At 37.7% G+C, this 17431-nt stretch overlaps 1 protein-coding gene across 1 annotated transcript; it reads left to right on the top strand.

The window, feature by feature from the left end:
- The first annotated feature begins 19 nt into the window (after nucleotides 1-19).
- LRIT3 (leucine rich repeat, Ig-like and transmembrane domains 3) lies at nucleotides 20-15904 on the top strand. Its single transcript, XM_068187400.1, has 4 exons — nucleotides 20-1026; nucleotides 2295-2773; nucleotides 10379-10684; nucleotides 11704-15904. Exons 1-4 carry the CDS (start codon nucleotides 911-913, stop codon nucleotides 12765-12767), a joined length of 1965 nt encoding a protein of 654 aa, XP_068043501.1. The 5' UTR covers nucleotides 20-910; the 3' UTR covers nucleotides 12768-15904.
- The last annotated feature ends 1527 nt before the right edge of the window (nucleotides 15905-17431 follow it).

Raw genomic sequence — 17431 nt, 5'->3', positions numbered from 1 at the left:
AATATCTACCCTACTTTTATTAGGATTTAGGATTTTGAAGGAATTTCAGCATATTTAAAGTATTTTTAAAAATTTGACTGTCAGAACCAAATTAATTTGTAGTAAAGACAGCTTTTTTTTTGTGAGTAGCATGTTTCTAGTGCTTGTGACTGCGCAGCAAATCCTGAAAATGTGACAAAATGTACCCTAAAGCTTCACACTTAGGAGGTGCATAAAACTGAGTAAATATTTATGGTAATTTCTCATCACTTCTAAGTCAATCTTATGTTTATGTAGGTCTGATGTTTAATTTTCAAAAAGTACCTTTGTCAGTATGAGCAATGGATTTATTCAGGGTGAAAAAGATGACTGTATAGATTTAGCTTCAACTATATGTGTGTGTGCATATGCAGTTTGGCTTTGCAGTGTAAAACTTAAACCACATATATGTATTTTTGGCAAAACCCCGTTTTTACGGGATTTTTTAAAAGCTCTGGAATCTAGGCTTCCTATTAATTTGCCATTTGCAGTATTAAAGAAAATGCCATGCAATATCCTCATGGAGTACTCGATTTCCTTCAGGAACCTTGGAACACTTTATAGACAGTATAATATATGCACTGCCTCTTAAGAGAAGAAAAGAGATATTTTATTACACACTAACTTTGCAATCTACATATTAAAACAACCTTGGAACATGGTTGGATGTGATTTGAAGCAGAGTGTGTTCTGACAGAGTAAAGAGTGAGCTGGTTTAACTGATGGCATTCAGGATACATTTGAAGGTTAAGCAACTAGAGATCTGGGCTAATCTGTTGTAATCTGCTGTTACTAAATGGATGGCTACATTCACATTCGTAGCACACTGCTCATGAGTGCCTAGGAATAAAGCTTTCACATTTCTTTATGTCAGTTCTTCTGGGAGGAAACCATGTATCTGTTTATTTGCTTTTACCTCCTAATGAGTTTTTTTGAAGAAGTTCATGGCTTTTGTCCTTCACAATGCACTTGTGTTTACCATGGCAGAAGTGATGGCACTGGAACAAGGTATATATTTTACTATTTGTTATATAGGGCGATGTATAAGGAAAAGGGTTGGAGAAATTGGAGATAGCATTCTCAGTCATTGCAAATTATTTCTAGCATAGTTGCAATGAAGGCGTATTTTACATTAGAGCTCTATGGCTAACAGCAATCCTGAACAGGAGCAGATGGTGATTATGGCTTTGTACTTAGCAAATAGCTACTCTAAATCTTCATTTTATGCAGGAGGCCATTTCTTTCCGCTCTATGACGTTCCTACTATTGCAATGTCCTTTCTATTTCTACAAACTAGTTAACTAGTGCAAGGTGATCGTACTTTAAATAAATACAGTAGTTTCTTTTTTTTTTTTTTTTTTTTTTAATCTGCAGTAAATAATGTAATTTTTGATAGTAAGGAGGCTCATTTGAAATGTGGTGACTTGGTATTGTCGTGTCAATTTTAGGAGGTACTCTTTGTCATTCCTATTTTTATGTCACAGGCTATCTGGTATAAAGCTGCATGAGGAAAAAGCAAAATAGAGGAATACTCTAGAGAAAAGGGGGAGAAAATTAAGGATAGACTTATTGAAGGCAGGGGAATCTTCAAGCTAGTATGTGCAAACAATATACCCTAAAGAAATTGTTTCCTGAAATCAAATAACTGAAAATACTGAGAAATCCCATTTCAGTGAAATAATTGTGAGCAGAAAGTTCTTTTCATCTCTATAAAGCAAGTAATTTGTACATAGACATCAAAAAGAGGGCCAGAAAACTCCTTACTGAATTTTCTTTGGTATATTTTCAATTTCTAGTCTATTCTGAAAGGTAAGTACAGAAAATACATTGAATCTTCATCATACAGAAAAATTAGAGATTAGTGATCTTAATTTTGAATTTTAATAATTTTAATTAGGGGGCATGCATTTCCCACTTGAGATGCATGCATGTATTATTCCTTGTACAATGGCTTCTGTCTTTCAGTTGTCAGTAGAGTAAGGGGTCGATAGAGGGTGGTCCTTATGTACTTTAGAATAAAGCAAATCTAGGTTTCATGTGAAAGATCAGTTCTGGTTTGTATTCTTTTTGTTCTTAGAGACTCCATGTTTGTGGAGTTTGTTCAACTTTTAAATGCAGAGGACTGTTCTTGATTTCCATGTTCTTTGTCCTGGTAGTAGTGCTGCAGAAAGTTACAGTATTTGCATTTAAATCTGAAATTCAAATTTCTGGTAAATAAATGCAAATATGTGTCTCTCCCTCTTTTTTTTTTTTTTTTTTTCCTTCTCTGTTGCTAGGTCTGTACTCTGTAATGATCCTGACATGTATGAGATCCCTGTGAATGTTCCTGTGGATACTGTAAAACTTCGTATAGAGAAAACTGTCATACGAAGGATTCCAACTGAAGCCTTTTACTACCTGGTAGATCTCAAATACCTGTGGGTCACTTACAACTGTGTAGCCAACATTGATATCAGCAGCTTCTATAACTTGAAACAGCTGCATGAGCTCAGGCTGGATGGTAATCTGCTTTCAACTTTCCCTTGGGAATCCCTGGCAGAGATGCCCAACTTACGGACTCTTGATCTCCACAACAACAAGTTGACCAGCATTCCTGCTGATGCTGGCCGCTACCTGAGAAACCTCACCTACCTGGACCTATCCAGCAACAAGCTGACCACCTTGCCATCAGACCTCATGGACATTTGGCCCCCCTTCTCAGGAGCAATTGTGTCCAAGACCACAGACATTCTGGTGACACAGAGAGTAATCTTGGGTATGTGGAACAGTCTGTCTCATTCCTTACTAAAATATGCCTGAACATTAAATTGCAAGTGGGAACAGTTAGGGGACCAGTCTAGGATTCAGGAGAGGAGGTTTCACCCAGCTCACAATTGTGGTTTGCTCTGTGGTCCTTTATTTATTTTCTACTGGTAACAGAAAACCATAAAATGAAGATAGTGACCTCCATGTATGTTGTTACCTCAAAGTTATAAAACTGAAGTAAAAGCTATGATAATCCAGTTTACATGAATACAGGCCATTCAGTAGCTATATAAATACAGGACTTCCATTATGTTTCTGGTGACATTTTCCTCATCTTTGTATGTGTTTGCAACTGTAAGCATGTCCATTTGCAACTGCTTTTTTCCCGAGGCTTCCAAGCCAAGGAAGCAGCTAGAGCTGATGCTCTTCTAAAGCCTGTCCTGTGACACAATGCTGCAGATAGTGTTAGTGGCTCAACTAACAACTCTGGTCTCCCTGGGACCAGAGGCAACTCTGGTCTCCCTGGGACCCCTGTTGACCTTGCATTACTCTAAAGCTGACTGATCATCCTGAAGTTTTTAGCAATTTACATATTGAATATGAGAGAGAATGGGAGTCTGATCCCTATATATTCACTTTTTATAGTGTTTAAAGTAAGCATTTAAGAATAATTTTGGCAGGCTCTGATTTTTTTTTCATAATTTGATCCCCTTCTCTAGTATGCAATTGCATCACTTCTGTTTGTGGCATTGTGCTTTATCTGACACTTTATCTCCACTTCCTAGTCTGGCCAGGGTAACCCCTTTCTCTTGTTCAGTCTGGAGCTGGAACAGTTCTATCAATACTGTTCTTTTCTATCACTGTTTACATAGAAGTGCATACTTTGATGTGCATATTTTGATGTGTTTGTAGTGCAGCAGGTGGAAGGGAGGAAAACCATCTGGCTGTATCTACTGCAGTAATTCTATAAGCACTGGTAAAGATGGTACTGCCCAATATTTCCAATTTCTTGATCTAAACTCCCAGTATTCAGTGTCCATTTGTTCAGCTGCTTTGTTTCACAGCAGAAGCTGCAGCTTGAAACTCTCATTCTCTTATATTTTATATAAGCAACTTAATAAATGCAAGTAGGCTGCATGACTTCATAAGTATGGTTAGGCATGCATTGTTAAAGGTTTTTTGTTTATTCAGGATAAAAAAAAAAGAGTAAAAACTGTAAAAGTCCATCTCAGTTCTCCTTTCCCTGTCCCCACACTGAAGACTACAGGAGGCTGTAAAGTGGGAGCTGATTGTGCTAGATCCCTTCATGATCTCATGTGGGAGTTCCAGAGATTAATTGGTTTCCTTGTCTTATATAGCCCTCACCACTTCAGGCAAAACAAAAGGAACAAAAAAAAAAAAAAAAAAACCCAACACAAAGAAACACCAAAAAAATCTTAAACCCTCATACACTCTTCTCTCCCCTTAACTCTGGGAATCATCTGCAGTCTTCCTTGGTGCAGGCACTTTCCCAGCATCCTGTAGTCCTGGCAAACCCTCTGGTGCCAGCATTGAGTTCTTTGAAGGCTTGGGATATGACCTTTGGACCATTTTCTATTATGAACTACAACTGGGTTTTAACACAGCCCTCCAGAGAGGAACACACATTGGGTTTAAACAGAACCTTGCTTCTTCTCTTTTTTTTTTTTTTTTTTTTACTGTTAGGTGCTAAGGGAGGCTCTGTGCAGCCATTTTAGATTTGCACCTGAGAATACAGAATGCCAGGTGGTACTTTCCTTGTGTTATATTGAGTAGATTTACCTTGGGTAAGCTGTGAATGAATTAGCTGAATTTTTTTTTTTTTTTTTCCATGGACATCATAGTTTTATGATGAGTTTATCCCAATGCAGACAGACGGTGGTTACTAGATGAATAACTTTATAGTGAATAAGAAAACATCCCCTTTCTCTGGAGATTAGAAAGTGCAATGCTCTTTATGTCTTGGGTTATTTTGACAAGTTTATTTAGACTCAATTGGGTATTAGTGCTTCCTTTCTGATGGCCCTCCTTTCTCCTGGGCTTGCTGGAGCCTGAGAAAGAAGTGCATCCCATAGATACTCTCCTTCTCCTCTGAGCTGCAGATAGGGATCACAGAGATCCGTGGTCAGGAAGGACCTAGCCTGCAGGGATACAGATCCAGAGAGGCTGAGCCATTCTGGTTAAGTCAGTGCTGCTCTTAAAGCTGTGGCCAGACCACCCCAGAGCCTTCCATGGTCACCTCCTCCAGTGCTTATCTATCAGGGTAGTGAGAAAGTTTCTCCTACTATCTAACCTCAATCTCCCTTACTGCAAACTAAGCTGATTACCTCTTGTCCTACAGGGCATGCACGTACAGAAAAACTAATCGCCATCTCATAGTAAGTTTTCATAGGTTTTCCTTCCCTGTTTGCCATCCTAACTAACCATACAATTTTTTTCGCCAGCTTCCAATATAATGTGAAGGTTTTTGTGTGTGTTTTTATTTTTTGTTTGGTTTTTTTTTTTTTTTTTTTTGGTTCGTTGGTTTTTGTTTGATTTGGGATTTTTTTTTGTTTTATTTGGGATTTTTTTTCATTTGGTTTGGTTTTGTTGGGTTTTTCATTTGTTTGGTTTGGCTCTTTAATTTTTTTTTCTGTGTGTGGTATTTTAATTTTCTTTTCGTTTTCTACAGTAGTTACTGGTTCCCTTTGGACACCTTTAGGTTTAAAAAATGTTTCTCTTAAAATGTGATGCCCACAATTGCACACTTTGATGCTCAAGAGTGTCCTATGTGCTCCAGCCACTCTCTGTGGGAGCATTCAGCCTCACCTGTGTACCTACAGGGAACGATCACTGCAGCCAGAAACTCTGCTGGAAGCTGAAACCCAGAGCAAATAAATGCTGTTTTTGTCTAGTCAGGAAAATAGTAGTCAGATTCTAATTAGTGTAATCAATTATGACTTGAGCTGTCTTCTCCTGGTTCTGGCAAAACAAGATTGTCGTGTGTATGTAACTAACTAGACCAAAACCAGCAAGGTCTTAAACTCATATGTTTGTGCAAATGTATTTTTTAACACCAGGAGGCAATTTTATCTTTGGTGTCTTGACTGAGCATCAAGACGGTTGCTCATATGAAAAAGTTCAAGTTCCCCACGTTTACTTCAAGGACTCTTGGAGGAGCCAAAGGCTGCTTTTGCCAGATGACTGGCATGTTAACATCTCCTTATTCCAGTTAATAATCTCTGAAAAAGAGAATTGGGTTTTTTAACTACTTCCCACTACATGGTGTTCCTATGTTTGCGTGCTATGCTAAATGAAAGAAGGTTAGGGAATGATTCTTGGCCCTTTGTCCAAGTGGCTCACTCTGGCTCTCATCCACACAGTTTAGGGCCAGCTCTCTTTAAAGCTGACAGTCTGTTCCACATTTTGTAAGATTTATCCCTTGGTTCTCTGTGGGCTCTACAGAGCCCTTGGGCTCTGCGGGGATGCTACAGGGACTCTCAAATGTAATTCTGGGAATGGAGGTGTTTTTTCTTCAGTCTCACCTTCCTGAAGTTATGTGAGAATTGCATTGGAAATCATTCATCTGTGATTTTGCAATATGAAATACCAGGGGTATGTTGTATGCCTGAAGGCTGACAGACATGCAGAATAGTTTGGAGGTACAAAACCTGCTGTATTTGCTTCAGGGGAAACAACAGGATAGAGAGCCATCCTTGGTGTGGTCTCATCCATAAGCCTTTCAGTGAGTGACCCCTGGAGTGCCAACTGTCCCTGGACACATCTGGCTTTGTCTTGGAAAGTGCCCTTTGGATCAGCTCAGAACAAAGCTCTGGAGTGAGCTGAAAATTTAACAGTGCAAATGACTGGGGGACCAGTGTGTGAATTCATCTGGCCCTCTTGGTTACCTCTGGAGCCATAGGCTGATACTTCGATCCAAATCACAACTAAATTTCAGCACTGGCTGCTGTACAGAGATTTACATTTCTGGCAGGAATGATGGCAGTAGCATTTTCCATATGGTGGACTCTAGAGAGTCACTGAGAGGAACAGAAGAGTCCAGTATTTGACAGAGTGGCATTTGTGTGAGATCTTGCCTCTGTTGCATGCAGAGGTGCCAAAAATTTGGAATACTGCAGGTTCATCTGGCTCCCACCTGTTATGCTGAGCCACTGGGTAGATATTGCTTTTCCTGAAACTACTCCCTTAGCAATTGCCATGTGGTGAAAATGCTGTGACAGTGTTGGATATGGAATTTGCCATTTAGAACCATGGATCAAAATGTGTAGGTTCAGTTGGAAAGAGCCTGGGGTAGGCTGGCCCAAGCTGTGGTGAATATTTCTATCAGCCCAAAACTTGAATATTTTACATCTTGCTATTTTGCAGCAACTAAAAATCAGTGTGTTACACAAGCTATGGTCTGAGTCTGGTTACTGATTTACAAAGGAAATTTTGCTCATAGCTAAAGTCCATATTGACACAGCCTAGGGAGACCCGGCTTAGTGAGGAGACTACAAAAATGTGCATGCACAGACACACATATACATAAGTTTGCCATTGTATGTGCAAGCATACATATAAATGTGTGAGAGTAAATATAAAATATGCTAAATCTAGAATAAAGGGTTTTAGAGCAATTTATAATTAATAATTTATATTAAAATAGCACTACATTGGTATATCACAATGCATAAATATTTATCAATGTTTGTTTTACCTTGGCTAGTATTTCTTTCTCAGATCAACAAGCTGCCTTGATATTTCTTCAAAAGAATCCAGGGTTTATAAAGGCATTCTCTTTCTTCAGATACATGTGCCATCAGAGATTTATCATTATTTTCATTTTTGCTTCTTAAGAAATTATTTCTTCTGTTAAAGTTCCCTAATCTTCTCAATTTTCTAATTCCCCCCTCCCCTTTTAACCTTTTCTTTATTCTTTCACGTGTTTGTTTACACTTCTAACATCTTGTCAGCACAAACAGTTGAATGAAGTTCAAAATGTAGTTTGGAAACTAGGTTTACATTCACATTTCTATTCTCTTCAACACTAACTGAAGTATAATGAAATTCAGTGTTTTATCTTGCTTCCAACTCAATAGGGCTTTCATCTTTTCATTTTGAGAATTTACATAACTTGGTGATTAACAATGGCTAGAAATAATGTGAATACTGTCAGATATTGGGAAGACACAGATAAACTGAGGGGCTGTGCTGTGGGGACAAGGAAGGAACTCACGTAGCTGTATCTATTATATATATTTGTATAAATCCTGCTTCTTTGGACAGTTTCATCAGGAAACATGATGGATGGGGAAGATGAAGTGGCTGACTGACATAACTTTTCCTTTGTCCTGCACTCAGGTAGTCAAACCTGTGTCCCAAACCTGTGTCCCAGGCTGGACTAAACAACCATCCAATCTAAAGACTGTTCATTGTTGCTTCATCTTTCCTTCTATTTTGTCAATTTCTGATACCTATTATAATGGTATATATGGCTTTTCTTCAGGGCACTGGGAGAATATGAAAGCTGTGTAGGTATATATATATGTGTATATATATATATATATATACATATATATATATATATGGAAAAGTTCCTTCACAGAAAGGGGGCTCAGGGAAGTGGTGGAGTCACCATTCCTGGAGGTATTTAAGACATGTAAATGTGGCACTCCGGGTCAATGGTTTAGTGCTGGACTTGGCAGTGCTGGGTTAACTGTTGGACTTGATGGTCTTAAGGGTCTTCTCTAAAGTAACCATTCTTTGGTTCTATTTCAAAGGCTTTTGAGTGCTTGAAGTAGGTTAAAACCAATAATAAACCCCTTCCTTTCCTCCAGTAAATTTCTTAACGCGGTGAGGAAAATTGCAAGAAAGTGAGAAGAAAAATAAAATTAACAGAGTATTGTCTCTGACTACAGAGCTTCCCTAATGAAAAGATGAGCACAAATAGTTACAAACCTGTGCTTGATTGAGCAGAATTTTTATAAATACAGGCAGTTGATGTCCCTAGATATAGAAAACACTCAGATAGTACCTTTTCTCCTAAGGAATATGCATGTGAAGTTCACAGACAAAATTTTTGTGTTTTGGAATTTTTTTTTTTGAGGAAAAGCAGTTGCTAATACACTTTCCTTTGACTTCTCCTCCTCTGTTCTCACAAACAATAAGTAGTGAATAGATGTAAAATCTCTTCTGTCTGGAAGGGGTGAAATTGGATTGTGATGTCAAAGTCATGGAATCTCTTCAGGTCAAGTCTTGTTTTAAAGAGCAGGGATTAATTGGGGTTTACCATAGTTTTAACCAATCACTACCATTGTGCTTAAAATAACCTAATCTTGGTCTGGTGATAAAAGGAAAAAGTTGTTAATTATTCATGTATTCTTTCATATATAGGTTTTTCCAGAACAGCCCATCATTTTTTCAATAGTTGTTTTGATGATTCTTAACAATACACTCTGAAAAATATTTGCAGGTGTTCAGGCCTCTTTTTTTCTTTCAATACTGGTTTGAATTACATGACTTATTTATTGTACTGATCAGTAAATTCAGTAGCAAGGGGTCCTTGCATACCATCCCTTGTTTCAGACCATAATTTTTGTTTACTTGTAGTACTTTGAGAAAATGAGAAGGGCACATTCAAGAGTATGAGTCCAATAAGAAAGTACTTGAACTCCTGAGTGATATGCCGTGTTGTATTTTACCTGGTGAAGCCACTGTTGCTCTAGGAAAGTCAACATAGTGGGGTAATCAATACCAGCTGAAGATTCAGACTGATGTTCCTCAGAAATGGCTATCTCTTCCAACATCATAAATTCACAAAGAGGGAAAAGCTTCTAATTAATAGACTGGAAGCAAGAAGCAAATGTTATTGGCTCCGACAGAAGAGAGATAGGGTTCTTGTGTGCCATCATAAAAATATTGTAGACATTATGGTGTTTTGTGGTCCTTCCTATTTTCTACTCTTCTGTTTTTCTTCTTGAATATATTTCATAGGCTGTAGTAAAGCCAACTTCTAACAATACCAGTGTAGTTCAGAGCCAGATAAAATTTTTTTTGGCCTAAAGTTTTTTCTCCTTAGCCTTTATCCATTTTTCTCAAGGGGCAGAGATATCAGTGCAAGCTCTAAACCCTTAAATCATTGTATTCTCCTCAAGCTTTGAAAAAAGGGTCAGGGAAGGTCAAGCTGTAAGAGCCCAAAGAAGGACTAAGAGCAGAGGAGAGTGACATGAAGCAAAGAGAAGCTGTCTTTCTAGGAGGCACAGACAAGTGAAAATGTATCATCAGTCATGGGACATCTTTTTGAAGTGGTTTTAAATGTGGTAGATAAATAGCAAAGTTAAGCATAGGTAATGCCAGCATATCACTATACTCCCATAAAATTCTGTGAAGAAGTTTAGCTTAATAAACATTCATACTGTTCTCCCTAAGCTCTGAAAATATTCCCTCACCAATCAGCTGAACAAAATCACAAGTTGAAAGAGAAAAGATTAACTCAGAATAGGTCCAGGATTGTCCTTGGTTGTATTTGGTAGTAGTCTTGTGTCATACTGTGACCACAATATCCATATATTGACTGACAACAATTTTTTTTCTTTCCCTGCTTCCCTACTTGCCTCAGGTTTTCAGGACAACCCATGGTTTTGTGACTGTCGCATTTCAAAGCTGATTGAATTTTCCAAAATTGTGGACACCTCCGTTGTACTTCTTGATCCATTGGTTTCATGTAGTGGACCTGAGAGCCTGGCAGGAATCTTCTTCCAGAGAGCTGAGTTAGAGCAGTGTCTTAAACCATCTGTGATGACCTCGGCAACAAAAATCACCTCCCCGCTGGGCAGCAACGTCCTGCTACGCTGTGATGCCACGGGGTACCCAACACCACAGCTCACTTGGAATAGGTCAGACAATATTCCAGTGAACTATACAGGTATAACTGCTCTTTTATAGGAAATGGGGGAACCAACAATTGTTGGGTTGCTTGTGCCTTGAGATCATTGTAACAAGTAACAATGGACTATGTGTTGTGTTAAGCTGGCAATCGTATCTGTGCAACAGCTGTTATGAAATTCTCTATCTAGTTCTCGGTCTTAACAGGTCCAGCAGACTGTTTTGGTTGTAGATGTGGTCTGTTACAAGAACAATGTGTGTGGAAGGAAGAAATGGATGAAGTGGTGGAAGGATAAAGGGAAATGGAATTTGGGTTAGTTGGACCCTAACTCAGGAGCTAGAAAGTAGAAAGAGAATTTTTTTCTGGAACCTCTGTTCAAAAATGTTCATGTTAAAAAAGCCAGTGAGGCCATAACTGAGCAACTTAAAACTCAGCATTGTAAACACAAAAATTTTCAAAATCATGTTTTCTGTGTGCAAATGATGCAAGGCATCATTGTCTGACATAATTTTAGCTGCTATGACAGATACTTATGTAGTAACTTAAATGTAAAAAATGCTACTTGCTAATGCCAAGTAGTTGGCAGTTATCATAGGTCTGATGGAGGTAAGAGAACTGAAAGATCTTAGGACAAAGGAAATTTCCAATAGCATTTGAAATGGGTAGCATGATAAGTGTCACAGGAAGTCAGTGGACCTTGTATTTAAGAGTCAATAGCAGCTTTAAACATTTGATCTCACTTTATGTGGTTTTGTTTTTCTTTGTGAAACTGCAAACTATATTCTAATTACTCCAGACATTTATTTCCATTTTGACCCAAGCTGAGCACTTTTCTTTAATAATAGAGTATGGCTGGGAATTCCATAGTTTGTTTTGGAAATTTGGTTTGGTTTTGGTTTTTATTGTTGTGGTTGTGGTTTTTTGACTGCTTGTGTGTCATTTTTAGAATTTTTAAAACCTGTAATTCCTTCTGGCAGAAAGGTAAGAAGTATTCTATTAATGTTTACTTCCTCTTTACTTCCCATTCATAATGTTTTACTCTTTGCATTTTCCCATAGTAATTCAAGAAACTCCTGGAGAGGGTGTCAGGTGGTCCATAATGAGCTTGACAGGAATTTCTTACAAGGATGCAGGAGAATACAGATGTAAAGCCAAGAACTTGGCAGGAATGTCAGAAGCTGCTGTGACTGTCACAGTAGTTGGTGTAGTTACTACAACTGTGTCACCACAGAAGTTTGGGAGGAAGCCAGAGGCTGAGAGGCAGAATACGACTGAGGAGGAATCCAAGCAGGAACCCGAGAAGACAACCACACCTCTTCCCATCACACCCACCACCACAGCTCTGGTTAGCACTGAAAGATCAACCAGCATGACTTTTACTGACAAAAAGCAATCTAGGCTCATGTTAGATGGAAAGAAAGTTTCAAAGGCAGTGACAAATGGAAACAAAAAGCAGATTGGAGATTTAAGCAAGAAACGTGAGGATACATCATTGAATACAGCAGGTATGGCTGAGCAAAATGTTACTGTCAAGAACCTAAGAGTGATCAGTGAATCTGATGAAAGAGTGACCTTAACTTGGAAAACTGTCAATGCCACAGGCAATTCTGCTGTGACTGTGTTATACTCCAAGTATGGTGAGAAAGATATGTTGCCTCTCAGCACTGATTCTAACAAAAACAAAGTCACAATTGATGGTCTGCAACCTAGTACTCAATATATGGCATGTGTCTCACCCAAAGGCGTGCCACCTACAAAAGAGCAGTGTGTTATTTTCTCCACTGATGGGTTAAATGATGAAAGCAACTCTGAGTTTTCTATTCTGATAGTGGCCAGCAGTGCAGCATGTGTGGTTGTTTTACCTTTGATATTTTTCTTACTCTACAAAGTTTTAAAACTTCATTTGAAACCAAAATCTGCAAAGGAAGCTGAACTTGCAAAAGAGACTTATGTGCAATTTGAAACACTGTCACTGAAGCCTCGAACAATGGGTGCAGGAGACCAGCTCTGGGCACGAAGGTACACAGATGAGTCAGAAAGACTTCTCCTTTGCTCAAGGTCAAGCATGGATTCTCAAATGACCTTCAAAAGTGAGGGCTCCAGGTCTGAGTATCTGTGCTGAACATGGGCAAGGGTGGAGATGAAATAAATAATAGCTAAAATTATTTCAAAATGGTGATGCTGCATCTGGAAGCAGGTTGACACTAGATGGTGGTCAGAACACGTTATCTCGTGAAATAGAGTCTTACTGGATGGTGGTGGGTAGGAGGGAGAACAGAAGAAAAATGTTATCTGCTTATTTTCTTATTTTTTATGTTTGTGATTTTGGATGTGAAGGAATGATGTTCTTCCAAAGAAAAATACAGCATGAAATGGCTCTATGGTTAAAGATATTTTTTATTAAAACATTCTGTTTTCTCTTCTCTCATTTTACCACATGAAGTGCTAGTGGCATGTATCAAACATGAATCACAATCTTCTTGAAAGCCATGTAGTTCAACATAATAGGAAAACAGTTTTAACTACTTCTATTGTGATCAAAACTTTATTTGAATATACAAGTTTTCTTCTGACATCAGCTTGTGTTTTGGGGTGTCATACAGCTGTTTGTACAGTATCTTGGGTTGAAGTATTCTCAGGCTAGTCAAGACAAAAGTCAAAGTTTATGGGCTCTTGAGAGGTACAATACACATTGTGTAGTCATTTTGCAGATGTTATTGCAAAGGGCAAAGAAGCTTCTTTAGTGTCCTGAAGCTCAGGTAAGCTGAGTAACTCGGAGAGACACTAGATAATTATATTAACTTATATCACATGATCTTATTGCAAAATCTCAGCCTTAGAATTTACTTGGATGTGTGTGTCTGTCTGTATACCTCAATTTCAGAAATCTCTGTACAGAAAATTCTGGTACTGTGTAATACAACACACACTCTTATATTTAAATATATTACACAGATGTTGCACAGTATTATGTACTACACTGCAGTAATATAATATCTTTTGATGTACAGTAAGAGGAGTTTTTGTCCTGAGGGCATGTTGGATGTGAAGTTTAATGAGCATAGTGAAAGTTAATTGTGAGTGTGCTTCCCCATGTTTAAAAATCAGGAATTAATAGTAACAATGAATTCAGAATTGCCTGTTAATGGTAATAATGAATAGTCTATTTTGAGGCTGCTTTTTTAATGCCTGAAGTAAATATGAGAACTTTTATTGTTCTAGGTTCAGATATATGTTTGAAGTATGTATGAATTGTGAGCCACAGTTTTTCCTGAAAATCACAGCTTGGACCTTTCTATGCCTAGAGGAACTGTTTGTTTTGGTAGGAAATTGGGAATTGACATTTTCCAGAGGGAAAAACATTACTTAAAGCTGCAAACCAAAGCTTGGTTTGTCAGCTTCAAAACAGTAGCATTTCTCATTGTCACTAATGTAGGATGAAATTTTGCCTGCATCATCTGGAATGCTGATGAACTTATCTTGTAAGGCATAGCTTGGTGGGAGGTGTCAAAAAGCCTCTGACACAAAATCATGTCAGGAAATGAACACACTGAAAAATCTCTGTAGCACCTACACCATGGTGTCCAGTGGCCAGGATTAGTAGAATGACTATTTGAGACTATGGGAGCTGTAATAAAGAAGCAGGTGGGATGTTCAAAAGTGCAAAATTAGCTTGCCTGCTTTAGAATTAACTTTGGTATTCTCTTCTGTGTTGTAAGTATGTGTGGCTAAAAATCAGTCCTATTTTTCCATGAATAATTTTGATTGCAATGAAAATGGTTTTGGCTTTCTAAGCTATTTTACTTTGGCAGGGTTTTTTTTTATGAAAATTAGGATTTTTTAGGGAATAGAGATTCTCTGTGTGTCAAAACCAAGGTTCATCTGACACGTTAATGACAAACCAAGTTTGAGCAAGACCTGAAGTGTTACAATATTTGCCTTCTATTTTCCTGATAGACAGTGTAGTTGGTAGTTGTTGAAAGTGTTTCCAACTAAAAACACCATGTTTTTTGTTAATGAGAACAATTGTTTTAACTTTTCTTTTTTTCATGGAGAGTATTTGATTTCAAGTTTCAAAGCTCTAAATCTAATTCTGGAGTTCAAAAATGATATCACCTGACTTATAGGTGATACATCAATATATCGAACCGAGGCGGTGCACAGCTCATTGGAGAGAGCTCACTTGTGAACGTTAAACCTTTGGGTTTGACTAATCCTTGTGGAACTAGCATGTCCTAAAGTTAGAAATTAATCTCTGGCCACATGGGTTATCAGTGTATCAAAGATGAAATTTACTATCGAGAGCATGTTCTTTCAAGAAAACACGTTATACATTCTTTTTTCCATGATTCCTGACACAAAAGAGTTACATAATCCAGACATGCTTCTGTAACTCATGTCAAAACACCAAATGTGCTGGGGAATTTTGGCAGAAATTTGACACAAAGGGCAAATCACCCAATAAAGACATTTGAATCACCCAGAATTAGTTTAATTAAAGTGCTGAAGAAATACTTTGCTAACAGATGTAATTTTTTATATTGTCAATTGTTAATGATGGAAATGCTGTGAGATAGATTTTATCACCCATAATCATTTGTATAATGTCTTCTGAAATGCAGTACTGGATCAAGCATCGGTATGAACAGTGAGGACGATAATCTGTGTAGGTAAATTCAGAGAGATTTTAGCCTGTGTTTATGTGTCGCCTTTCATATATTTTGCACTTTGGTTTCTGAATTCATCTTGCTTTTCCCAAAAAGATTAGACATCTTTTTATACATTACCTACAATAGGTGTGTCAAAACTGGATGGCTAATGAAATAACTGAGTAATGTGAGCCAAAACCCTCACTTTTACTCATTTTTACTTAGAGTTTTAGTGAGCATAGTCCTTATCATAATACTTTTTAGTACTTATCATATTATACCATAATCTTGGCTTCAATGTGCACTTACTAAGCCAAACTTAAGTCATCTGTGCATCTATTTTAGTCCTTACCATTACTTACAGTGGGCTTTATATTCCTTGCACCATCATCAGATTTTCATACTTTTCTCAGGGAGGGAATCAACAGAGAAAACTCTTTCATTCGTAACATGAGAATGTCTGTAATAGCAAAACCATTCACACTTGGACTATGTCTAGAGGGCTAAACAAAGGACATTTCAAACTCAATACCTTTTCAAAGAAGTAGGTTAAACAGAAGTTGTTTTCATGTGAAAATAAAAAATTGTTTTTATACAAGGCAGTGTGTTTGCCTGACCCTTTCTTCTTTGTTTATAGCTTTAGAAAATGTGTGATGAGTGTAGCTGTGGGGACAAAAAGAAGTCTGAAAGGAAATGAGAGAAAGAAGGCTGAGAAACCACAGAAGGGTGATATCCTAGAGAATTCTGTGACTGTGTGCCACAATGTTCTTTACTAGCAATTCTGCCACTTATGTGGTAAGGGTGCTGGGGCATCTGCAGCTAGGTAGCTGTAAAATGATGCATGAAGATACGGCTAGATTATTGCAATGACTGGATCTCTACACCTACCCAGTTTTGACAAGATGGGGGCAGCTATAAAACTGGAGTGTGGAACAATGGCACTGGGGGAATTTGAAGAATGCACTTGAAGCTGGTCTTGTGGTCTGCCTGTGCCCCAGTGAAAGTTGTGAGAGGTTTTTGGAGACCACTGCCTTTAAACTGAAAAGGGGTGAGCAGTTAGCTTATGAGTCTATTGCAAAAAAGAGGGGCATGCATCAGCAACAGTTCTGGAGAGGCTCTGAAGTCAAGATATAATATACTACAATCATCCATCTTGATCTGTGATTTTTTTAAAAAACAACCAGTTTGTTAGATTTGTGGCTGGGAGGTAAACAGAAACTTGAATCTGCTTCGTGGCCAGAGATGAAATTTCAAAATGAACCTTTTTAAAATTATCTAACTGTGTGTAGATTGGAAACCTGTTGACCTGGATGCCTTCTCTCACGGAATTCATTGCATTGTTCTAGGTGTTATAGGAAACCACAGAAGCTCCAGGTCAGCATTTTCACGTTCCTTTGTTGAAAATGAGAAGTTCTCCATAGAACAGTTGCTTTCTTTTTTATTTACAAATCACTGAATTTTTTTTTACTCTGAATTTCAAGAGATCAGAGTTCCCTTCAGAATAAGGGAATGATATGTCATTTTGATAGATCTGAAAGACTCCCTTGCTAAACAGAGGAAAATCAAGCTGAAATATCGGTCTGAAACAGCTGGTATGAATGAGATTTTTCTTTTTTTAACAAAGCTGTATTTTTCATAAGTGTTCAAGCAAAAAGGCAGAAAGCAGCTATGAACAAAAAGATATAATATTTTTAAATATCGAAGTAAGTGCACTTTTCTCCATTTTCTATTTTTTATGAAATAGCATACTAACTTAGTGCTTAAAAAAAATAATGTAGAATTGCTGCAGCAAGATCAATAGCACCTGCCAGGTATATATTTTAAATATATTTGTTCTAACTTCAGGTCTGGTATTTCTGAAAAACCCTTGATTGGCTTAAGAGTATTATGAAAGGAGCTGACTGTGCAAACAACTACAACTAACCTCTCATAATAATGGAATACCAGCTTACTGACAGTGTATGAATGTCTACATTTTGCAGAAGAGGCTCTGACAAGAAAATTTTTTATTCTAAAGCATGATGAGCTATCAAATATTTTACTGAAATATCTTCTTTTTTAAGGAGGAGCAAAGGAATTTGGTAGTGGTGTGATTTCTTGGTTTTTGGAGTTTTTTTGGGTTTTTTGTGGGTTTTTT

This window comes from Anomalospiza imberbis, chromosome 4 (assembly GCF_031753505.1).
Source record: "Anomalospiza imberbis isolate Cuckoo-Finch-1a 21T00152 chromosome 4, ASM3175350v1, whole genome shotgun sequence".
Lineage (NCBI taxonomy): Eukaryota > Metazoa > Chordata > Aves > Passeriformes > Viduidae > Anomalospiza > Anomalospiza imberbis.
The sequence above is the reverse complement of the archived record's forward strand: the minus strand, read 5'-3'. Positions and strand labels throughout refer to the sequence as shown.

Bases quoted from the DNA above. Each gene is read 5' to 3' on its own strand.
- LRIT3 (XM_068187400.1), top strand. From the start codon at position 911: ATGTATCTGTTTATTTGCTTTTACCTCCTAATGAGTTTTTTTGAAGAA. The intron at 1,027-2,294 runs GTATATATTTTA...CTCTGTTGCTAG, and splicing joins AGTGATGGCACTGGAACAAG to GTCTGTACTCTGTAATGATC. The intron at 2,774-10,378 runs GTATGTGGAACA...TACTTGCCTCAG, and splicing joins GACACAGAGAGTAATCTTGG to GTTTTCAGGACAACCCATGG.